This window comes from Carassius carassius, chromosome 21 (assembly GCF_963082965.1).
Source record: "Carassius carassius chromosome 21, fCarCar2.1, whole genome shotgun sequence".
Taxonomy (NCBI): domain Eukaryota; kingdom Metazoa; phylum Chordata; class Actinopteri; order Cypriniformes; family Cyprinidae; genus Carassius; species Carassius carassius.
In genome coordinates this window covers 10,917,307-10,942,898 of record NC_081775.1, presented here as the reverse complement: position 1 = coordinate 10,942,898, position 25,592 = coordinate 10,917,307, and the positions used below count along the sequence as shown (strand labels likewise).

Below are 25,592 nucleotides of genomic sequence, written 5' to 3'. Positions count from 1 at the left end.
ATTATTATTTATAAATTCCTGCTGGAAAATCCAGTTTAAAATGGTAGCTTTGTTTTAGCTGGTCTGGTAGATCATGTGGACAAACTGTCTTCTGAGAAACTGTTCGCTAAACCAACTAATGACTGGCCTGATGATCTTAAACCAAACCTGCTATGATCCAAAACCAGCTGCCTGTTTGAACAGGTTTTTCCAACAATGTATTCTGTACCATTGAAAATAACGTAAAATCACTTTGCTAATATTAATTATTTGGCAATACTCGTTGTAACTGGTGTTTTGGCAGAGATGTTGTAACCATGGTAATTTTGTAAGGCTACTGAAATAATTTGCATATGTAGTAGCCTATGTTTGTGTGATTCGAGCTTCATTTGTTGAAATCTCTCTCTCGTGTACTGAAGAGATCTTGCGTGGGTTGACTGAGTGGCGAGCTTCTCCGACCGCCAGTGTCTGTCTGTCGGATCTGTCAGGTGTAAACCGCTCTCACGAGCCTGAGCCGCGCGAGATCCTGTCTCTCCAAACCCTCCGCGCGCCTCCAGCGAGCAGCAGCAGCTTACTTCGGGAAATACAGAAGAGCGCCAACTTTACAGCAGGTGCTCCAGCTCTTAGATTTACGCCTGGGAAAAGTCTGTTGTATGAGAGAAAAGACAAATGCGGTCTTAAGCGACGTAGTTATGCAAACTCGACTTACGTCGAGATTAAAACAAACAAAACACGAGCAAATTGTACGAAGAAATCGGAGAGCTCGAGATTAACTGAAAGCTACCCATGAAAATGGGTTGACGAAAAGAAATCGCCGATAAAGAGAGTAAGTAGGATTTTTGTGGATGTGGAGCCATATTTGTACATTTTATTTTGAATATATAAATTACTGACACTATATATTGTAGAAGAAGAGGAGCGCGCGCTCAGCGCGTCCACATGTCTCATAGACTTTTAATTTATCATGCTGCCTGTATAAAGGAAGATTGGACATGACATTTTTTTGTTCAGTTTTACGAAATGTAACTTTTCTGTTAATGAAGAAAGCTGTTTCTTATTTTTACAGTATGATGTCTATCTCAAGCTATACAGATCTTAGTGGATTTCAGGGATTAGATTTATATCTTTTTGCTGCTGTTCCCAATTTTTTTAACTGTGCTACCTCAGCATGTGGGAGTTGTGTGTAGCACAGCAGATCTCAAGATGACTGGATTCTATAATCACTGGGTTTGTGGAAGCAGTGCTCTGTAGATGTTATTTCTGACTGTAATATAGCCATTTATTTACATCACTTATGATTTCATGTCGTCACGTTGATCTTTTTGTCAGTAAAAGCTATTAGCTAATGTCTTTTATTCTTTATACATCATCTTTCTTCACTAACTTGTTGAAGTACAATCACTGCAGCTGGGTGGATGCAAATTATTGACTTTTAAACTCCTTTACTGAGAGCTGCGGTTACCACCAAGGATTCATGGATGAACATTAAGATGCAGTCGATGCATATAACATTGGTGCTTTAAATGTTCTTTGCTGGTGTTTTTCAGTTGTTGAGACTCAAGTTGCAATATATAGGATAAAAGCCATTTCCACCAAGTTTCTACCTTCAGGCTCTTTTGTTTTATCTCCCCCCCACTGAACTTATCGGGTGGGGGGGGGGTAAGGCCCAAACCATGGAGTCCAACCCAGACAGCCCGAGTCGGGCTGTGGAGTATCTTCTGGAGCTCAATAACATCATCGAGAACCAGGCCAAACTTCTAGAGACGCAGCGTAAACACATCGAGGAGCTCCAAACACAGCTAGACCGGGTCAACCAGGAGAACAAGGACCTGCGGCATGATCGCAACCCGAGAACCGAGAACTCGACGCAGAACCACAACTACAGCCAGAGCTCTAAGCCCAGCCAGCCGTCATCTCTACCAAACCACAGTGCTGGAGGGGTCCATCAGAACAGCAGCAGTAATATACCCTCTTCCACGGTGCCTGGCCCGGCTCGACGGACTCAGACCAGACTGACCCGAGGCCTGTCATGTGGGTCAGCCCCTGTCGAGGAAAGAGGCCGACTGGAGCGTAATGACAGCTCTGGGACCAACAACACCTCCACTCTACGGAAACAGTAAGTGCCTCATTCCCTTAGTTAAACCTCATCAGGGTGGATCCAGGTTACTGGATGTTCAGGCCTTTTTTTGCAATATATAGTATTTGTGCTATATTTTTTTTTGTATTTGGAGAGGTTTAGGTTGAATGTTGATATGAATTACCAAGCCTGGTCAACAAAAAAGTGTGTGGCCATAAATCACAAATACGTTGATTTTGAGAATTCTTTTGAAAATTGGCACTTAAAAGATGTACACATGGTTATTTTTGCATCTGACCTTATTTAATATGTACTGTATTTGTCAGAGTTTCCCTTTCAGGTGCAAAATTAATGGGAGGAGAGTATTAAAAATGAATCACACAATGCAATTTACTAATGTTTGCGCTCGCCAAATCTCTGCTATTTGCACCATTATTTAATGCCCAAAAACAAAATGTCCTCCAACCAATACGCCCGCATACTGTAGTTCGTTTGACAAAATCCCTGAAATACGACCCATCAGAGCATATAATACAATTGCACCCCTTATTGATAACAGGACACTTTCATATTAATGCTTTGTACTCTTTTTCTGCATCATAATTCTGTTTCGTGTAAGTCATAAGTCAGTTGGTAGAGCATCGCGTTAAACAACAATATACAATCATGTGATCATGGGTTTTGATCCCAGAGAACGCACATTCTAATGAAATATGCTCTGTAAATCAAGATGTTGCATGTTTTAGGGGTGGGGTTAGGTGTGGTCCGCTAGATGTGCACTAAACTTTAAAACGTAAATATAGGTTGTAATAAGGTGCTTGCAAAAATGACCTATAGGGTTGTTTTTTGTTGGTCTTAAAGCAGGTGGTAATTTGCACTGCTCTTGGTAGATTGCGCTGGTCATTATGGAAATGATCTAGCAGCGTCTATTCTTTAATGTGCACATCGTCAGTAAATCATCCACAGATTTTTCCCCTCCCATCGGTTGGTTATGGAATAGTGCTCTAATGCTAATTTGCCCTGTTTACTAAATCTGGCCCTAAAATCTAAGAAACTTGACTCTTAATAATTTGAGACTTGGATTCTATGTCAGTCACATTTGTTCTGTTTTGGGGTTTATTTTGGGTGTATGGGTGCAGTTTGAATAGCACATTGTAAAACACTTCATATAGAGATGAGACCTACATTTCGTGTGAAGGAAGATGCTCTGTGAATGCTTTGTTTTTGGCAAAAGCCCAAACTGTGTTTGAAATACCCACTTCTCTCGTCATTTTGTTTGCCTATTTTCCTCAAGCTTTATGCTTCCTTATTTTTTCAGTTCTAAATAAGTTTGTTGTTGGTGGGTGAAAGGTTAACTATTCTGCAGATGTTTTTATCTGCATCCTTGGGTGATCCAGGCGTCAACAAAAGCAGCAGCTACAGAGCATCAGACTCAGCGTGTTTCTTCCTCTCTGCCTCATTGAGCTCAACCCGCTACCCAACTCATATAATTATGTTTGCTTGCTCATCGCCGGCAGCTGCACAACCCCTGTATTCTGTACTCAAGTTTCTCAAGAGCTCTCAGATCTGTTCATCTTCTGCCTCAAACACCCTTGCTTGTCTGAAATTATTGACTAGTACAAACAATCCATCACTCTCCTTTAACAACGTTGAAACATCGTGTTCAGAAAAAGCTTTAAAAGAAACCAGGCTGATTGGGGGAACAGGTTTAGTATTTCTCACAAGTGTTCAGTGTGATGTTCAAAGTTCAAATTTGGCACTTTAATTAACATCAAATTGAGTGTTTCTGAGCATTTCTACAGGGTTGCAGATGCCCTTGAACACAAAAAAAGAACCCCCCCCAGCTCACTGTTTTTATCTACCTCTTAACATAGGGGAATACATGAAACACCAGAATTGATTGACGATCTAACTCATTTTGCTGAAAATTTAATTTTGAACAGTTTGTGTCCGTTTACAAAAAAACAATTCACTGGTGTTACAGGCAATAGTCTGGCCTCTCTCTTTCTCTCTTTCTCTCTTTCTCTCTCTCTCTCTCTCTCTCTCTCTCTGCATCCTCCTCCCATGGGGCTGTTAGTCATTAGTAAGGAACTCATATCAGTTATTTATGTGGGTGTAAGACTGTGCTGATTGGCTGGGCAGTTTGTTCCAGTACTACAGAGATCATAGCGGAGGCAGCAAATGAAACACTTCCTTTTTTGTCTAGATTTATTTGAGATCCTGTTATTAGCTCCTTCACTATGATTTTAATTATGCTTGTGCTCCAGCGTTTAGCATAATGACCTCAGATTTATGTCCTCTTTGGCAATTTTAAACCTGTTATAATGGCCGTGCCGACTAAAGGTTTCCTTAATTTTAGGATGGTAGGTGGCACAATATTGTAAAAATAGATATATATGTAACATGTCTTTTTTTTATTTTTTAGTAGGTTATCAACATGTGTTTAGAAAGAAAGAGCAATTTTAGGGATGATAGGAAGCTGTTATGGTAACAATTTTTTCTAAGGACCAAATTGCACTATATTTGCTTATTAACATGCATATTGCTACTAGCATATTTATTTGTACTATTAATAGCTGTTTATTAGTACAAACCCGATTCCAAAAGAGTTGGGACACTGTACAAATTGTGAGTAAAAAAAGGAATAGAATAATTTACAAATCTCTTGGGTTGTCTAGTGCCGACGGGCCCTTAGACGGCACAAAACTTCATTTTAAAAACTTATATTTTATTCACAATAGAATATAGATAACATATCAAATGTTGAAAGTGAGACATTTTGAAATGTCCCTTAGACGGCACTGCATCACATACAGGAATGCTACTGTAATGGAAATCACAACATGGGCTCAGGAATACTTCCAGAAAACATTGTCGGTGAACACAATCCACCGTTGCCGGCTAAAACTCTATAGAAAGAAGCCATATCTAAATATAATCCAGAAGCTCAGGCGTTTTCTCTGGGCCAAGGTTCATTTACAATGGACTGTGGCAAAGTGGAAAACTGTTCTGTGGTCAGACGAATCAAAATTTGAAGTTCTTTTTGGAAAACTGGGACGCCATGTCATCCAGACTAAAGAGGACAAGGACAACCCAAGTTGTTATCAGTGCTCAGTTCAGAAGCCTGCATCTCTGATGGTATGGGGTTGCATGAGTGTGTGTGGCATGGGCAGCTTACACATCTGGAAAGGCACCATCAATGCTGAAAGGTATATCCAAGTTCTAGAACAACATATGCTCCCATCCAGATGTCGTCTCTTTCAGGGAAGATCTTGCATTTTCCAACATGACAATGCCAGATCACATACTGCATCAATTACAACATCATGGCTGCGTAGAAGAAGGATCCGGGTACTGAAATGGCCAGCCTGCAGTCCAGATCTTTCACCATAGAAAACATTTGGTGCATCATAAAGAGGAAGATGCGACAAAGAAGACCTAAGACAGTTGAGCAATTAGAAGCCTGTATTAGACAAGAATGGGACAACATTCCTATTCCTAAACTTGAGCGACTTGTCTCCTCAGTCCCCAGACGTTTGCAGACTGTTATAAAAAGAAGAGGGGATTGCCTTTTTCCAACTGTTTTGAGATGTTGATGCCATGAAATTTAAAATGAACTTATTTTTCCCTTAAAATTTTGTTCTAAGTTTTAACAGTTGATATGTCATCTATGTTGTATTCTGAATAAAAAACTGAAAATTTGAAACTTCCACATCATTGCATTCTGTTTTTATTTACAATTTGTACAGTGTCCCAACTTTTTTGGAGAGGGGTTTGTACTTACAAAGCACATATTAATGCCTTAAAATGCTTTTTAAATATTACTTTATTTTTATGTCAGTTTTTGTTTGTATAGTCTTAGTACTTCGTAATTTGCTCACTCTCATGTCTGCATGTTCCACAAAATTTGTGGAAATTTAAAAGAATTGTACTGGTCACTCTTTTTTATACGACTATAATGAACTTTGAGGATTTAAGCTTCACAAGGCATGAAGAAAAATATAAAATAATCGAAAGGGGTCCATTTGACTGGTGTATTTTCCAAGTCTTCTAAAGATAGCTTTTTTTTGTGACAAACAGAATGTCATTTAAGTAATGTATTTACATAATCATCCCCTTCAGTGTATGGAAGCATATGAGTAGCATTATTCAATTTGGGATGTAATATTCAAAATGACAATGCAATATGTAAAATGACAATGCATTTCTGTATTTACTAGGGATGGGCGTTTTCCGCAAATATCACATTCGAATATTTGAGCTCACAAAAAACGAATATTCGAATATTCGTTTATTTAAATTAAGTTTAATGAGACAGACGTTATTTTTCAGCAACATTTATTTTTTCCGTCATTTTAAACAAGCTTACACACAATAAGCTTGAACATTACACATCGTGTTTTGTAGCTGAAAACCTTTAACAATGCGTGCAAACAAACAAAAGTATAGATTAAAAGCAAAAAGAAAAAAGAAAAAAAGTGAACAAAGAAAAAAAAAAGTGAACAAAGAAAAAACGTAAAGCAGTCTGCAGCAATCAGGCTATTGTAGAATGCAGCCTACACTTAACTTTGAAACTTTTAAACTGTCAGCAAATCTTTTTAAACTTTTTTTCTATTGTTTTACATGTTCTTGTTAAGAAATACGGGCATGTAAACATGATCGGGGGAAAGTCGGCTCCTTAGTCTGTTAACAATAAGGCCGGCCGCAGAGAAAACGTGCTCTGACGGCACAGACGTTGGCGGGACTCACAAATAACGGTGTGCTAAGCGAATAAGTTTTGTGAAGCGCTTCGTGTTTTGGTTTCACCACTGAATGGGATACTCATCTTGTGGAATACATGGCTCCAGCAAGAACTGTTCCCACTCGTCTGGGCTGGACTCTCTGTAACCATCGCTGAAGAACTGGCTCAGCCTTTTCCGACGAGTGGGCATTGCCGCATCCTCTTCATCGTTGGTGACGGCGGCTGCCGAAGGAAAATGTTCTGATAATGTTCAAAAAAGTTTTTTTTCTTACTTCTCTCATGTTTTCATCGAGAAACCTGAGATGTTTGTGCCGAGGGTCTAAGGCAGACGCGAGAAGATGAGCTTTCACTGCATTCTCCAAGTTAGCGGTGTTTATTAGTTGCTTGAGAGATAACGCAACAAGGTCACTTTCTGTGATTCTCCACGGCATATTTGAAGCACTGTAAAAGACCGCAGTTCTTAGGAGCCGTTCACATATCGCGTCTTTTGCGCGCTCAAGTTCGTTATTTCCAATGTAGGCGCGCGGTATGCGCGCTCATAATGGAAGCGACGCGGTCGCGATGCGCACACGGTGCGACACGCCCGTTTTTTCCAGGCGCGTCCGCACTGCATCGAGTTAAAAACATCTAAACTTTTCAGAATGCTGCAAGCGCACCGCAGGTCATGTGACAAGAACTAATCATTCAGCTTCATCCTTTCCTGTAACAACGTTGAAAGCTCAGCCAAGATGAATGAACAGCTGATTATAGCTGTAGCCTATATGGATTGCCATTTTGAAATAAATTTAGTAGCAGAGCTACTGAAAGTGATTTTTTGTGCTGCAAATCCATTTATCCTTTGCTGAAATTTTCGTCTTAATGGAGAGAGCACGTCATTGTTGCTTGGCAATGGCTGACGCCTCAGGAGCGCTTCTGCCCGAGCGCTTTGGAAAGAAGGAGAAAGCGTTCCATGCATTTTTAGGCGCGATATGTTCGACTATCCGTGCACACCCCTAGTATTTACATTTACATTTTCCAATACATTTGTGCAACGTTTGGTGCAAAATGAAAATGCCATTTCATACACCAGTTTTAATATGTAAAATGAATACTAATTTTAACGCTTTATAAGTTGCAAAATTAAAATGAAAATGTATTACAGAAATGATTAGATATGTATAACATGTTCAAGCAAAAACTGTGGCAAAATGATAATTTAAATGATATTTTTCTTAATTGCATTAACACTCACAGTCAAGACACTTACGATTGCATTTTCATTCAATGTCCCGCAATGAATGTAGCAAAATTCAATGTGCACATTGAAAATGCATTCCGAGCCAATGTCCACCCCCTCCCGCCATGTCAATCACTGCGTGAACAAGGCGGGGCTTGCAGAAGGTCAGAGACTCAAATCTCAAGAAGAGGATTCAAGTGAGAGAACATGGACGAGACAGTTGGTCTGTGTACGTTTTGATCATTTCGGTTTATGGCTCCAGTATTTCATTCTCACTGGTGGGCGGAGCTGAAACGCTGCTTTCATCTGATTGGTCGAATAGCTCCAGCTTCAGCTAGGTCTTTTCATTCTTTCAGGCAGAATAAGAGTCAGTGCGAGTGAAGCACTGTAATGTCTGAAACTACACTCACTGTTAATTAGCATAATATTAGAATCAGATGTAGCTGGGCACATAATTCGTGCTGCTGAGACCTGCAAATTATTTCTAGGTTGTAGTATTGTATGAACATTGTCCCACTGATAAATACAGTGCAAATAGTTCTCTCTCTTTGGATAAAAGTGAAGTGGAAATAAAAATCAATAATAGACTGAACAGTTCCATGTCTGTAACATTTGCCACTCTCATATTTTAAGTCATAAGGCACTAGGTATGTGTGTGTGACATTAATAAATAATTGTAAAAATTAATATAGTTACATTTCTAAATGAAAATAGTAAAATTAGCTCTGTGTTGCTCAGTGCTCCTTTAGCCTACCCCAGAGCGCCCTCTCGCGGCTGGAGACGGTAATGTTTTCTCTTGGTTCTGAATAAATGTGACTTATATATGTTTTTTTCCTCGTCATGACGTATTTTTGGACTGATGCAACTTATACCGAAAAATACGGGTAACATTATTATTATTATTTATTATGAGAGTAATTGACACAGACTAGAACTTTAATGTTTCACCAAATTCAGCTCAGATCTTGTCTGACTCGTGTTGCTGTATAACTGGCCAGACTTACCTTCCCAAAAAATTTTATTTCATAAATTTAACTATATTTATTTCCACTTCACTGTTATCCAAGGAGACAGAACTATTTGCACTGTTTTTATCAGTGGGACAATATTTATACAATACAGTATACAACCTAGAAATAATTTAACGGGGTCTCTTGCAGGTCTCAGCAGCACGAATTATGTGCCCAGCTACATCTGATTCTAATATTATGCTAATTAACAGTGAGTGTAGTTTCAGACATTACAGTGCTTCACTCGCACTGACTCTTATTCTGCCTGAAAGAATGAAAAGACCGAGCTGAAGGTGGAGCGATTCGACCAATCAGATGAAAGCAGCGTTTCAGCTCCGCCCACAAGTGCGAATGAAATATTGAAGCCATAAACCGAAATTATCAAAACGTACACGGACCAACTGTCTTGTCCATGTTCTCTCACTTGAATCCTCTTCTTGAGATTTGAGTCTCTGACCTTCTGCAAGCCCCGCCTTGTTCACGCAGTGATTGACATGGCGGGAGGAGGCGGACATCGGCTCGGAATGCATTTTCAATGTGCACATTGAATTTTGCTACATTCATTGCGGGACATTGAATGAAAATGCAATCGTAAGTGTCTTGACTGTGAGTGTTAATGCATTTAAGAAAAATAGCATTTAAATGATCATTTTGCCACAGTTTTTGCTTGAACATGTTATACATATCTAATAATTTCTATAATACATTTTAATTTAAATTTTGCAACTTATAAAGCGTTAAAATTAGTATTCATTTTACATATTAAAAATGGTGTATGAAATGACAAATGAAAATTATGTAATTTAATTTTCATTTTCATTTTGCACCAAATGTTGCACAAATGTATTGGAAAATGTAAATGTAAATACAGAAATGCATTGCCATTTTACATATTGCATTGTCATTTTGAATATTACATTCCAAATTGAATAATGCTACCCATATGCTTCCATATTCCAGTGTGCTGTTAAATCCTGCGACCTGTTCCTGAAATATGGTGCACTAGTCAAACTTAGATCTACTTTTTTAATACACAAGCTTCAGTTTTCGTTCGCTTTCATCGTAAAAAAAAAGTTTTCCCCTCCCCATAAGAGTGTCATACAGTTTTGAAGGGTGAGAAAATTATGAAAGACTATTCATTTTTAGGCGAATTGTCTTTTTAATGCATTTATCTTCAAGTCCAGTCCATCAAGTTATTTTTAAGGGCACTTCTCCACCATAAAAGAGTCTTCATTGTCTTTCCCCAAGCATGAAGCATGCTATTCCTGACATCATTCTGCTTTCTGAAGCTTGTCTCATCCCCTTTTCACACTCATCTCTCACAATCCCAGCATCCTCTTTTCACTGCTTCAGGTCAGAGGTCATTCTTTATTCATATCTTCTCTCCACTTTTTCCCCTTGCGTGCTCTTTTCTCCCTCACTCTCTTTCTTTTGATTCAGTCTCTCCATTTATGAGTTATGAGCTTTTTTTAAACTCTCTCTCCCCTTATGTTTTTAGGTGTCTCTCTCTCTTTTCATGTGTGCTGCCCTCTCTGTGGCCAACAGATGGAGAATCAGTGTGTGTGTTCCACCGTTTCTCTTTTAGACTCGAACATGCTGAGAGAAGGTCTTTCTCTCTCACTCTTCACACTCCTCCATTTTAGCTCGCTAATCTCCATGTAGTCTCACAGTAAATGCTGTATTTGATCATCTCTCCATCTTTCAGTGGTCATCTGACTCTCTATAGCTGCATTAGGTCAGGGTTGTCCCGCAGGTGTTAATTACTGACCCATGCGCTTTTGGAGTGCTTCTGATGTCTCAGACTGTGTGCCAGCCGTCTGAACCTCTCTGTTCCTGCTGACCTCTGCCGTTTGTGTCCTTTGGAATAGCTTTGAGCATTTGCAGTTAGACAACATAAAAATAAATTTGACCCTTTTTACTTAATAATCCCTGCTCTTGTTGAAGATGATTCATCATCTTTGTTTTCATAATTATTTATCAACTTTCTCAACCTTTGAATTGGCGATTCTGCTGGGATAACCAAGAGGGGAAAATAATGTGATCTAATGATATCATTAGGAATTGGTCACAACAGTTGAATAGTCTTTAAATGTGTCACCTTGAAAGCATTGCTTTCCCCTTAAAGTGCTTGTGCTGTAGAGTTCACTTTTTCAGGGGCCTTGCTTCCTGAAGTATTTCCCATTCATGTGTCCTATAGGTATTTTTTCTTTTAAAAAGTCAAAGAATTAAAGAGGTATAAGGTGAATCAAACATTACAAATTATAATTTGAAACTAAAATGTAATCGAAAGTCAGAGAGAAAGATAAAAGTACAAGACTATGTACTAAACGACTAAACGATAGGAAGGAAAGAACTACAAACAATTGTGAATGAGAACAAGCATTGAGAATGAGGTTCAAAATAAATATGATGGATAAATATACAACTATTTAGAGATGTTGATTATGTGTATAGAAATAGTAGATTTTATGTTTATTGCAAAAGATTCATATACACACCAACATATTAGTAGTTTGAGAGCGTAGGAAGATTCTGTTACATCATTTGCTGTGTTTCGTGGGAGTGGGACGGGAAGGGAATTCTGTTGTTAAACATTATTTTAAAAATAAGTTGAAATAATGCAGAATTATGGCTTCAATGATGCATATACCATTGACTAACTTCCTCTGAGCTCACAGTAGTTCTGTCTGAAAGTTATCATTACAAATCAATGCTAAAAATGAAAGGCATTTTCACTTCTAGTACTCGACTGTTGCTCTCTGTTGTATTGAATGCACCGTTGTTGTTGTTGTTTTCTTTCAGAATTGAGGTAATCAAACTAGGTCCACGGGAGTGTCATGGTTTCTTTTCATTTTCTTTGTATTTGGGGCATTCCCTCCTCAGGCTGGCTTCCATTCAGGTGTCTCAATGTGTCGAATTTGCATGTACAAAGTTAGATTCCACTTTATATTAGATTGCTTTAACTACTAAATATGAATTGTTTAGAACAATTTGTGCTCATTTAGAACTTTTACTGCTAGAGAGGTGGAATATTGGAAAGGATATGGACAGGTTTCATGGTATGGTTAGGTTTAAAAGTGGATTATGGGCGGGGGGGGGGTTGGGTGGGGTGGTCAGCACTGTGATGTAATTTCAGAAATTAAAGATATAATAGCATGCATTTAAAAAATTAAAAAATAAAAGTATGATGTAAAAATGTGTATGTACATAAGTATATAAGTGCATCGTTTCAGTTTCATCAAATTATTAATTTAATTGTCATCTTGGTAACACTTTATTTTAAGGTGTCCGTGTTACACGTTACATGTACTTACTAAAAATAAATTATGCATAATTGCATGCAAATAACCCTAAGCCAAACCCTTATCCTAACCCTAACCATGTAGTAAGTTCATGTAGTTAATTAATATTGCTCAGTACTTAAATTATAATAACAATATAATATATAATTATATATAATATCTTATAATCTTATAGTAAAGATATGTGGGTCCCAGTGTTAAACATTTCTGTAATCATGTATGGTGTAATGTAAGTGTCTTACACAGGTTATTGCTTTGACCTCCACCATTGTACAGGATTACAAAAAAATAAGAATAAAAGTATTTAAAATTGTCAAGTAAAATATGGTAAAAATAATTACTGTACATGTAATTATGTTTCAAGTAAATTTCAAACATTTCTTTTTGCTTTGCATGTTTTTTACTTTTTACTTATGTGAAAATCTCTAATTTATGTGCAGTGCTAGACCTGCCAGTTTAAAGCCAGACATTGGATAAATAAAGGAAATAATTGCTAAATCATTGGCTGCTCTTTAAAAGGTTAACTGCAAACAGGGTCAGGGTTATGCTGAAGTTGTTTGAACTTTAAGAGCCACGTTAACGCATGTTAAAGTGAGTGAAGTGACATTCAGCCAAGTATGGTGACCCATACTCAGAATTCGTGCTCTGCATTTAACCCATCCAAAGTGCACACACACAGAGCAGTGAACACACACACACACTGTGAGCACACACCCGGAGCAGTGGGCAGCCATTTATGCTGCGGCGCCCGGGGAGCAGTTGGGGGTTCGATGCCTTGCTCAAGGGCACCTAAGTCGTGGTATTGAAGGTGGAGAGAGCACTGTACATGCACTCCCCCCACCCACAATTCCTGCCGGCCCGGGACTCGAACTCACAACCTTTCGATTGGGAGTCCGACTCTCTAACCATTAGGCCATGACTTCCCCGCATGCAGTGTGACACTCTGGGTGACGAGTCACTGAATGTAGTTCAAAGCACTGGGAAATGTTGACATGAGGGCCTTTACACAACTCAAATTTGCTATTGGAAATAGAACAAGAGCTTCTAGTTGCAGGAAATCTAGTCATCAGTGTTAATTGATTAAGATCATATTTTAGTGTTATTTAATTAATTTGTTTAAAAATAGCATCTGAGTCACATGATCACACATTAAATTCATTCTCTAAACAGAGAGGCGTGATTCAGATGTATAAATAGCTGATTATCTCACGTTTACTGCCAGTTCTTAATGCCAGCTTCCTATTCAGTCCAACCTCCCAACACCTGTTCATTATTCAGCAACAAACCACCTTGATGAGCAACAGTGTGAACTACCCTGGATTGCAGTGCTAAGCCAATCATAACTACATAGAGATAATTTACATAGAGAGTTACACTTTATTTTTATGTCTTTGTGTATTATACATTTAGATTTTCAGTAATATTACATGCTTCAATCTAAAGTTAGCATTAGGTTATGGTTCTAGGGTTAGTTGTGTGTAATGATTCATAATTTACTGTTAATACTATATTAATGTGCAATAAGGGTGCTGTCAAATAAAGTGTAACCACTTAGAGTAATATTGTTGTAGAAGTAAAAGCAGTTTTAGTTCTGAGGATCAGATGATGAAAAATGGACGAAACTACAGTAAATGACTAAAAAACAAGGTTTTGGTGCAAGAAACCATGAATGCATGTAATTTGTGATCTTCCCATAATGTGGCATATGGAGCATTTCTGTTTGACATTTTGAATGCGCTATATTATTATTTACTCTCATGGAGGGTTTCGGACAATAGGCAACTCATCACAGCAGGTGTGGATATATAGTTTTAATCTGCATTTATTGTAAGCTTACATTATTTCATTTAATACCACACGAATACTAGTGCGAACGATTATCACCTTTTTTTCTGCTTGAACGTGCTATTAATGGCAGCCAATTTTCCAAAGTCACATTTATACTGTACTGTGTAATTAAGCTTAATTCTGCATGTGGGTAGTTATAATGTGTCCATTGACTTTATTTTTAAATGCATTTATCTTTTGTCTTGTCACAGTCTCTTTGTACCAGCTTTTGTCTTCACTGGTCCATAAATGGTCACAAATGAAATTTCAGAAGAAAAAATACTTCATGTGTCTTCTCAATATGGGTTCATAAAACATGCATGCATGCGAATTGTAAAATAATTAGCAAAATGCTTTTTAAAATAATATGTCACCACAGGACATGTCAACTTCTCAACAGTATGTGAAGTCAACTGGCATTGTGCAGTAAATGGAAAGAATGAGTGCAAGAAGTAGAAGTGTGTTTGAATCACCTGTATCATGTCAGACATCCTGTCAGGGAGTCCGAAACACACAGTGTGAGAGTGTTTAATTAGTGTGACCTGAGTGTAATTACAATGAGCCAGGGGTGTTCATTACTGCTGCGATTTTTATTTTATTTATATACATTTGTGTGCTTGATATGAAATTCAGCTAAACATTCATTTATTTTGACCTATCGTGTATGGGCAAACAAGATTTTTGTTTCATCTATTGAACTGCTATTTATTTTTATGCATTTATCAGATGCTTTTATCCAAAATGACTTGCCCTAAGGAGGCAGTAGCAAGAGAAGTGTTCAAAATATGGTGCATTTTTGTCTCCTTTATTGTCTGCCAGACAAAAATCTATTTAAAAAGTTACAAAACACCTTGCAAGTGACATGACATTCATGTTGTACTACAAATAGTGTGGGAGGACTCATGCGCCCATGTTTCATACACTTAAGGTTAATGAATATCACAGGTAACAGTGTAAATGTGCCCATATATTCTGTGCTGAAGGCATCGCCCTGTTGTTATTTTCCAACTCTTAGTGAATCGAGAGAAGCCTAATTACCTAACACTGCTTTCATATCATAAATTTGCATAATTATGGTTTATTTTCATTTTAGCATTACTGTTTCCTAATGCTGCGCTCCCAGCGGGTCAGTTATGCAAGATCTTAGCATGGAGCTAACTATCACCAGCAGAAACTCTCACTATACACCGGGGAAGACAAGTTGACAGGATTTGCTCTTTAGGCTTGAGTCCATGCCTTCGAATTTGCTATTTTTATGATATTTCTTCCTCCCTATCTGTCTCTGTCCCTCTCACACATATACACAAACCTGTCCTTTTCCATCTTGGTTTATTGAATGTGCGTGGACAGTTAAATCATTAAATATATGTATTATCAGATAGGAAAAGGCTTTGTTTTATTGCTGTAACAAATAATTGCTCTGTCCTTTTCCTCTTCCATCTCTTTCCATGTGTGTGCTGAAGCAATAAAATCACGTTTTCTGTTCTACCCCACTGTCTTTCTTCCTTTATCTCTCCTCGAACTGTGCCTTATCTTTTCTTTTTACACTCAAACAGTTCAGCTACAATGTACTTAAAAAGATTTCTACATTTTCTGAAGGAAATCTAAGTTGGGTATGCCTGTGCGAAACTCATTGCCACGATACTTAGCTATATGTTTGCTGGGTGTTCTGGTAATTAATAGATGTTTAAATAAATACAAGTAGCCTATCCTCTGATTCTATTATAGTATTATATTCCCTAGAAATGGCTTTGGTTCCTCCTTCAGTATAAGTAAGTACAGTACATGGGATTTTAGCTTGTTTATACATCATCTCTCCTCAATAAGCCACACAGTTTGAGGTGTCATTCATGTCAGCAATGCTAACAGTGTGAGATGAGTGTGTTTAGAGCTGGATGGGTGTAGTGTGGCTCTAAGGGACACAATACAAAGATAAAGACAGCTCTCGCTTAGTCATTGTTCAGTAGGGGTTTGTTTGGTAATGTGTTGGCATGTGTGTGTTTGTGTGCCATACATGAGAAAGTTTCAAATTAAGTTTATTCAATGTGTGTAGCATTAAGAGTTAACAAACATTTTAGAGCATCTTTAATGTAAACTGGAGCTGTTGTAGTGAGCCAGCTCTTTGTGTTATGCCTAGGCTTCTGTGAAAAACTATCTGTAATAATGCACTTGCTTTATGGTGAGCACATTATAACACAAGTACTTTTTGTTCCTATTTCCCTGCTGTGAGGGACAGAAACACAGTCTACTCATTATGCTGTACTGCAATGTACCTGCTTGTCAATCAGTCTTTCTGAATCGTTCAAGATGTTATTGTCATAAATGTCAGATAATTCTGCATAGTGCAGATTCCACTGTATATTGAATTTTATTAGTATAACAATCTTGTAAATGATTTCTGATTAGAGAAGAGTCTGTTTGATTCTAATGAATCAATGTAAGGAGTTGGATAGAAAGACCATCAATGAAGCTACCATCCATAATATATTTTTTATTTATGAAATCAAATACTACAATTCAAAATTTTGGAATTGGAAAGATTTTGAAATATTTAAAAAAGAAGTGCCTAAGGCTGCATTTATTTGCTTAAAAATACAGAAAAATCTGTAATATTGTGAAATTTAAAATAACTGTTTTCTATTTTAAAATATTGTAAAATGTAATTTATGCCTATGATGCAAGGCTGAATTTTCAGCATCATTCCTCCAGTCTTCAGTGTCACATGATCCTTCAGAAATCATTCTAATATGCTGATTTGCTGCTCAAGAAATTTTTATTTATTTTTTATTATCACTGTTGAAAACTGCTGAGTATCAGAATTTTTGGTGATACAGTGATGCCTGTTTCAGAATGCGGGATTTATTTGAAAAAGAAATCCTTTGTAACAAAAATTTCTTTAACCTTTAATCAATTTAGGACATCCTTGCATATTGAAATTAACAGTTTCTGAGAAGAATTGAAATCTTATTAACCCCAGTTGTTTAAACAGTACTGTATATGTGTTATTAAATGATAGTACATTGCAGCAATCTTTTGCATAAATTGTTTTCTTTTAAATTTACATTGTAAACCATAAACAGCTGGTTTGAACAAGATAATTAACTTAAATAATTACAATAGAAAATAATTCAAATACACATGCACACTATATTCTTTCCTTAAATTGAGCTTGTATTAAACAAATAAACAGAATAATTACAATGCAATGTTCATAGTTTACATTAAGTTTGATTATTTCTGATGTTTAATATAGATTATATAAATAAGTAGATTGTAGTTTGAATATATCCTATCTGCCGAACAATTCCTGTTTTTCCCTTCTAAAACAAGTAAACTAAAGTACTACAAAATGTTTGTCAAGGCAAACAGGATAAATATGTAGCAGCCAGGCAGTCAGTTTATTATATTTTGAACTGTTCCCACATAAAAGCTGTTTATTCAGCTTCTCCATTGACTTCTTTTCAAACAGGTCTCATGGTTGATCGTTTCAAGATGGCAGATGACAGGTGTGTTTTAACAGGGTTGGAACTGATTTCAACAGGACAGCTCACTTCAGGACCTCGGATAGCGAATGTAGGACCTTAAAACAATACAACACAATGAAGAGATAGTACAATGTTGAATCTTATTAAGGCATGTAGAATCTACTCTGGTGATTTACACGTAAAATGAGATGGGCAGATGTTGTTAAAGAGTGCATTAAATATTAATCCGTGCCTCAGGGTCGAACTTTTGTCTTCTGTTCCCTTATTAAATGTTTTATTTTCTTTAAGAATATCTTTAGACGGTGTCCCTGGAGAGCGCGCGTGCTGTGGGGTCAGGTTTTTGTTGGCTGTGATGATGTAATCTCATGCTTCGAGCGATGCAGTCGTGGCTGGCCTGTGTGGCTCCTTTTACCTCATGGCAAATAAACAGGAGCATTTAACATGCTCTGAACCAATGGAGAGCGTGAGGGTGAACTGGACTGTCACACAATAGTTTGTCCCGTACTGACTCATGACTTGAGTGGCTGTTAATGAGAGAGACAGAGAGAAAGATGAATATTTGACGTGGTACCATCCCTTCTGGTTATTTGAGTGCACTCTCACCTTGCATATTATATAAGCCTTGCATTTATTTATTAATTTATTTATCTATTTTTTGCAGACTGCCTCTTTCTCACACGCACTCGCACACACAGGCTTCTGCGCATTACACAAATAGCCCAAAGTGGCATTTCTTGCCAGAGATGTCCGACTCAAAGTTTCTGCACGTATGCATTTATCTGTGTGGGTGTGTGTGATCCCTTCCGTGTGTTTTGTGTGCTGTTTATTATATTATTATATATATAAATACTCACTTAGACATTGGATACTTAATTCAAGTCATTTGAAAATGAATTATTAATCCTTATTTATTATTTTGAAGCCTTGTGAAAAAGAAGCATGACGTACCGAATGTGCACTTGTAGTACATTTCAAATCTCAAAGAAAGTACACTTCTGTGATTGTTTATACTAAAGTTGATTATATTAATCAATTACTTGATTATAATTTTAAAGTTAATTTATTTGAAATGTACTAAACTGCAACTTAATTTTTTACAAATGTGTAATACTAATTACAATTATATTTTCAGTTGGCATACACAAACAAATGCCAACAGAAATTGCATTAAAGTATATTTTAGTTTAGCATAAATGTTTGTAAGTGCAATGAGCAGTACACTTTAAAGGGATAGTTCACCCCCCCCCCCCCAAAAAAAAAAAAAAAAATTACTCACCCTTATGTTTTACAAAGCTATGAGAATACTTTTTGTGTGCAAAGAAAACAAAAACAATGACTTTATTCAACAATTCATCTCCTCCACATCACCCTGGTGCCATTTTAGAAAAATCACATATGTAAACAACGTATGCAACGTATGTATAGGGATACGTGGCTTACGTTCAATTTAAAGTAGGAGACAAATTGTTGAATAAAGTAATTTTTTTTTTGAGCACAAAAGGATTCTCATAGCTTTGTAAAAAAAAAAAATTGCTGTGGATAATTATATGCATGTATGATATGTGATTCAGTGATTCACCGTCGGGGAGAAACCACTCTTGCATCCGGAACCAATTTGTATAGACTCACATGCATATGTAAAGCACTTCATATTTTAATGTTAATGACACTTTATTTTATTTTTTGAGTTGTAATCACATGCAACTTGGTTAGAAAGTATAAAAATCAATTTCATTTCCTGTTTAACCACTCAGCCTGTCAAGCCAGAGTTTGTGTGTGTTTTCCCATATACACAGTTGCTCTCAAAGCAAAGCAGTTTTCAATTTAGTCTATTCTAATTCCATAAAAGCATTTTTTTCACACATGAAAAGCAGATCGTTGTATGAATAATATCGTTGCTGTGGAAACTGAAGATTCCCACAGGCTGTTCATAGGGTTCGAGCCACCCTTCCGCCCCCAGCCTCCTACCCACAGACGCTTCTCAGAGTGAGTGTGTGTGTGTGTTTGTGCGTTTGAGAGCATCCTCTTCACCTCCGTGCAGAGATGGATTACTCATTCACATCTTTCAAACGCTTCTTGTGTAACTAGTGATGACAACTTTGCTTTACAGAATGACTTGCAAAATAGGGAGTGCTCAAAAGCCAGATGTTCCTGTATACCAAATAAATATGCTCCGCTTTAAAGTGCTGTCCACCAGATAACGGTGACTAAAAAGTTCTCTAAGGAATATTATACCTTATAAACCATTAGGGGTGTCCCCGACTAAGGATTTTTATAGTCGAATTGGAATTTTCGAATCTTGCCGCCTGTATATCCATGTGTTTTTGTAAAAAAAATATCCATATTTCAAACATAATAAACACTTTTCTCTTACTTCCGTTATCTGTCTTACATGGAAGCCGTTCCAGTGAATGATGTAGTACGCGTGATTAATGATGAATGTGGAGAAAGAACAAAACAAAATGGTCACGAATTAGGACAAACTGAGGATTTGCAAAGAAAAATGTTGGAGGATTTTGATATAAACTAAGACGAGACTGGTTTTCCTTTGCTTCCATTGCTCCTATACACAAGTTCGCCAGACTAGCATATCTCAGAGACACTCATGGCGCATACGTCTTGCATCATCCACCGGAATGGCTTCTACGTATGACAGTTAACTGAAGTGAGAGAAAAGTATTTATTACAGTACGTTTGAAATATGGATATTTTTCTTACAAAAACGCATGCATTCACTATAGGAGGCCTTTATTCACTCCCCGGAGTCATGTGAGGTACGTTTTATTATGAATGTGCATGCTTTTTTTGACGACTTGTGAACTGTTCAACTTTAACACCCGCTGACTGCAGTGATAGAGCTTGGAATAGCCAGGATCATTTTTTATATAACTCCGACTGGATTTGTCTAAAAGAAGAAAGTTATATACTAGTGATGGGCATTTTCCCAAAAAATTAGCATTCGAATATTTGGGCTCATGAAAAACAAATATTGGTATGTTTGCTTATTTAACTTAAATTTAAGGTTTATTAGAAAGACGTCATTTTTAATTATCAAGTAACAATAAGAAAGCACTGACAAAGATAACGTGTGCTAACAGTTTCTTAGCGCTTTGTGTAATGATCTTTATGTCTCAAGATCATTTGGAGTACAGCTGCACTTACCTGCAGTCGTGAATGCAGTGATGGACAACTGTCTTTCCTCAGTCGACTGTGTTTGGATTTCATGTGATTTCTCATTGTGGTGGTGATATTATGATAAATCAGTTTCACTAATTCACTTGATCAGAAGTAATTAAATTTTTGTCCAATTATTTATTAAGATAATTTAGATCAAAGTAAATCCAGACTTCACGAGGCAGATGACAACATTCTGTTATAACTGCTTAGGATTTATCATTTATCATTTACGGCCAGCAAATCAACACACAAAAAAGCACTTAATAGAGGTTGTTTAAGGCAAAAAAAAAGAACAAATGAATATGTATCCCTCTTTAAAATATTAATATAGTAATATCAGTAATGGAAGCTGAAGTGCCTCATTTTCTAATTACAGCTTGCAGTATTGCTAGTATTACCTAAAAGTGCAGTTTAAACTAGATTAGCATGTTCTGAAGGTAATATCCGCGTTTGCAGGCAATATTAAAGTTTTATATTAAAGCATCATTTTTCAATTAAATGTGAAAGTGAAGTGACATTCAGCCAAGTATGGTGACCCATACTCAGAATTTGTGCTCTGCATTTAACCCATCCGAAATGCACACACACAGAGCAGTGAACACACACTGTGAGCACACACCCAGAGCAGTGGGCAGCCATTTATGCCGCAGCGCCCGGGGAGCAGTTGGGGGTTCGATGCCTTGATCAAGGGCACCTAAGTCGTGGTATTGAAGGTGGAGAGAGAACTGTACATGCACTCCCCCCACCCACAATTCCTGCCAGACCGGGACTCAAACTCACAACCTTTCAATTGGGAGTCCGACTCTCTAACCATTAGGCCACGACTTCCCACTTGTGTGCGAGAATCAACATATTTACTTTGAATTCAGACAAAGAATTCACAATTACTTGTGATTCAGTGCATGAAAAACACAATATGTATATGTTTTAAGCAATATAGAAAGAATATATTAAGTAAAATTAAGCATTGTAAAAAACTTTTACTCAAATGAAATACAACCTCATCTAATCCAGTCTGTGGATCTACAATAAACAATCTGAAATTGGACTTTCTGGGTTAATATTGTTTAAAAACAAACAAAACAAAAAAATGTAATTCATGCCCCATGGCCAAGGTTATTTTATTTTATTTTATTTATTAGTTTCTTTATTTATTTTCTTTTTTTGGAAAATTTCTAGACCCATTTTTAATGTCATGAGAGGTGGACATGGGGTATAAGTAAGAAAAATTTGATCATGTTAACTTTTTAATGCACATTACTGATCACAAGGAATATGCCACATTACACAAGTTAAATGGGTTGCAAATGCCATTAATGGTGACCTTGATATGTTTATTTCTCCTTCATATAAATACCGGTTGATGCCAGTAATCACCTCAGTTTCTGGTCACAGCTGGTTTAAAGTGCAAGGACCTTGTTGAAAGTTTCAAAAACACTAAGCAAAGCTGTTAATGGAGTGGACTAATGACTAAAAGTTGTCTTTCTAAAAGCTAATCCATATCTCTCAGTAACAGGTGGGTGTAAGCATCTAACAGTAATGATGAAATATGCCTTCTAGCAGTAACCAGTAACTGCACACATCATCTTCCTTAAATTACACACTTGTGTACAAAGCATCTAAATTAATGTGTTACATCACCTCTTGAACTAGTCATTTGTTCATGGAGATGGATTTGAATAGTTAATGCTGAAGCGGTTATCCTAACATTATGTTTACTAAACAAACCTAGCTTTATTCTAATTATGGACTGCTCTTTAAAACATAAAAACTAAAAGCAGCAGTTTTATTGCAGCAATTAACCCTGTGTGACACAGAAAGGAAAATCATTTGTATTTAGAACGATACAAGGGAGTAAAAAATGAGTAAAAAAAAGTGTACATATAGGGGAGTTTTTTTTTATTGTAAACAGCAGTTCACACTGTTATAATAGAAACGGTTGCAGCTGGTCGTTCATGCTGAGGAAGGTGATTCTCCCGCCGCTGCAGGAGAGCAGAGACACATATAGTCACATAGAGAGAGCAAAAAGACATTCCCACCCATTTCTATATAGAGCTGAGAGCTCTATAATTTTCATACATGCAATGTCAACCTCTCACCTAATAAATGTGACATGCTTTCACACTGAAAAATTTTATGAGAGTCCCTGACTCAAGCAACTGTTGTAAGTAATCACTTTTCTAGATGCTCTAGACTGTGGCTCTGCATTGCAGTAATGCATGATAATGACACCGTCTTCTCATTCTGTAATCCATAAGCTGTTTTTGTCATATGCCATCTGATTGATTACTCCATTCTGCATGTAGGGAAATTACATGATCCCATTTTTCATTTTCAACAGTTGCTACTTTCATTCCAGTAGACCTCATTTCATTCGAGTTCATGTATGTATCAAGTATTAAATTTGGCATGAAATGAAAATTCTTGTTATCCACAGTTGCAAGAAAATGTACGTGAACTCATTAGAGAGGGTTGGTTCTCTGCATTGATTGTTAATTCAATTATCTGATTTTCATTAAAGTTACAAGTAACACAATTTGTTTAAGTTAACAACACACAAACAATTATAAACTGATTATAATGCTCAATGAGGAAACATAATGCATTTATACTTATCCTTAACTTATTTCTTGGAAACAAGTATCTTCTGTACAAAAAAAAAACCTACACCCCCAGCTCTTAATGCATTGTTTCCTTCTTAAGTCCATCAGTCATCCTCAGTATGAAAAGATGAATCTCAAAATGCTGGAAAACCAAAGAATGCGTAGGACTTGGAGGATTTTTAAGAAGAACAATGTGCAGTTTAACTGCTCAAGACAAACAAGGGACTCATGAATAACTCGCTTTTACTTATTTTTCCCCAGCAATGTGAATGTTCAATAAAGATGTTAAAGATTATTATTGTCTGTGTTTTTGTTAGCTATAAGCACAATGTGGTTGTCTGTACGTTTGACCTTGATGATCAAATTTATGGCCAATTAAAAAACAAATTTTGCCATTGTATTTTCTGAATGTGTTCTTGATGTCATTGTGAATAATTCATCCATGCATGTTTTATTCTAAATATATTGACCTCCTACTTCTCATAATTTCTCATAATAAGAAAATGACAGATTTGACAGAAAAGTTACAGAAAATTAAGGCCCATTCACACCAAGATTGAAAACTGTAAAGAACGTACTCGGTTACTAACGTAACCTCGGTTCTCTCTAGAAGAGGGAACGAGTACTGCGTCTTAGCTAAGACGCTACGGGAAAGGTCTCTTTTCACGAAATACTGAAGCAAAAAATTATCCTTCATTTAGAATTTTTTGTAAAGCGCATTTGCAGCAGTACACAGCCATAGGCGAGACGGCTCGCTCGCTCATTGGGGAGAGCCAACAAGAATACCGTCTTGAACGACAGATGCTGGAGGCTAATCGATTGGATAGGCTCAAAAGGGGGACCCTTCATGGCCTCCAAAACCGCCGCGAGGTCCCATATAGGGACTGACGGAGGTCTGGGAGGATTCAGCTTCCTAGCTCCTCTAAGGAAGCGGATGACCAAATCGTTCCTTCCTATTGACTGACCGAGCGCTGTTTCAGAAAACGCTGCGATGGCTGCCACATAAACTTTGAGCGTGGATGGGGCTCTGCCCTTATCCAACAGCTCTTGTAGGAAGGAGAGAACCTCCGCCACCTCACAACTAAGGGGTGAACATCCCCGAGCTGTACACCAGCTGGAGAACACCGACCACTTCGAGGCATACAGCCGTCGTGTCGACGGAGCTCTAGCCTGAGTGATGGTATTTAGCACTCCCACTGAGAGATCAGCGGGTAACCGTTGAGCGCCCACACATGGAGGGACCACAACTCCGGTTGAGGGTGCCAAATCGAGCCCCTGGCCTGCGAGAGGAGGTCCCTCCTCAATGGCACTGGCCACGGGGCGATGCCTGCTAACCGCATCAAATCTGGGAACCATGGTTGGTTCTTCCAAAAAGGTTCTACAAGCAGTATTGAACATCTCACTTCTCTCACCCGTTCTATCACCTGCGGAAGGAGGGAGACGGGAGGGAAAGCATAAAGCGGGCAGCACGGCCATCTCCGTGACAGCGTGCTTTCGTTCTTGGAAAAGAACGCGGGGCAGTGAGCATTTTCGTGGGACGCGAAGAGGTCCACCTCTGCCCTGCCAAATCTCTCCCACAACAGCCGGACTGTTTGCGGGTGTAGAGACCATTCGCCCGAGGGAATGTTGCTTCTGGACAGCCTGACTGTACCCAGACTCTGTAGCCCAGGCACATGAACTGCCCTCAGCGAGCGCAAGTTGCGCTGAGCCCAAACCAGGAGGCGTTCTGTCAGCCTGTACAGGTTTCGGGACCCGAGACCGCCCTGGCGATTTATGCAGGACACCACAGACATGTTGTCCGAACGGACTAAGACGTGGCGGCCCTTGATTCCGGGACAAAAGCGCGTCAGCGCATTCTCCACTGCCAGCATTTCCAGAAAGTTGATATGTTGGAGCTTTTCCCATCTTGACCACAGGCCAAAGGATGGTCTGCCCTCGAGCAGCGCTCCCCATCCCGAAGTGGAAGCGTCCGTCTACACCATCTTCACTCTCGAGGAAGTCCCCAGGTTTACACCTGATTGGTACCAGTCGTTTGCTGTCCAGGGTTTCAGGGCTGTAACGCAGCCCTGATTGACCTTGAGACGCAGTCGACCAGATACCCGCGCTTTCAGCCAGAACTGCAGGGGGCGCATGCGGAGCAGGCATCATCACTACATTTATAGCACCATCGACCGT

The 25,592-nt window shown here is 38.0% G+C and overlaps 1 protein-coding gene across 1 annotated transcript in view; it reads left to right on the top strand.

Annotated features, from left to right (window-relative positions):
- The first annotated feature begins 433 nt into the window (after positions 1-433).
- LOC132098253 (IQ motif and SEC7 domain-containing protein 1-like) overlaps positions 434-25,592 on the top strand; it is a 73,718-nt gene continuing 48,559 nt past the window's right edge. Inside the window, exons 1-2 of the mRNA XM_059504427.1 lie at positions 434-805; positions 1,046-2,095. Coding sequence (XP_059360410.1) covers positions 1,653-2,095 — 443 coding nt within the window. The 5' untranslated portion in view covers positions 434-805; positions 1,046-1,652. The remainder of the gene's footprint in view (positions 806-1,045; positions 2,096-25,592) is intronic.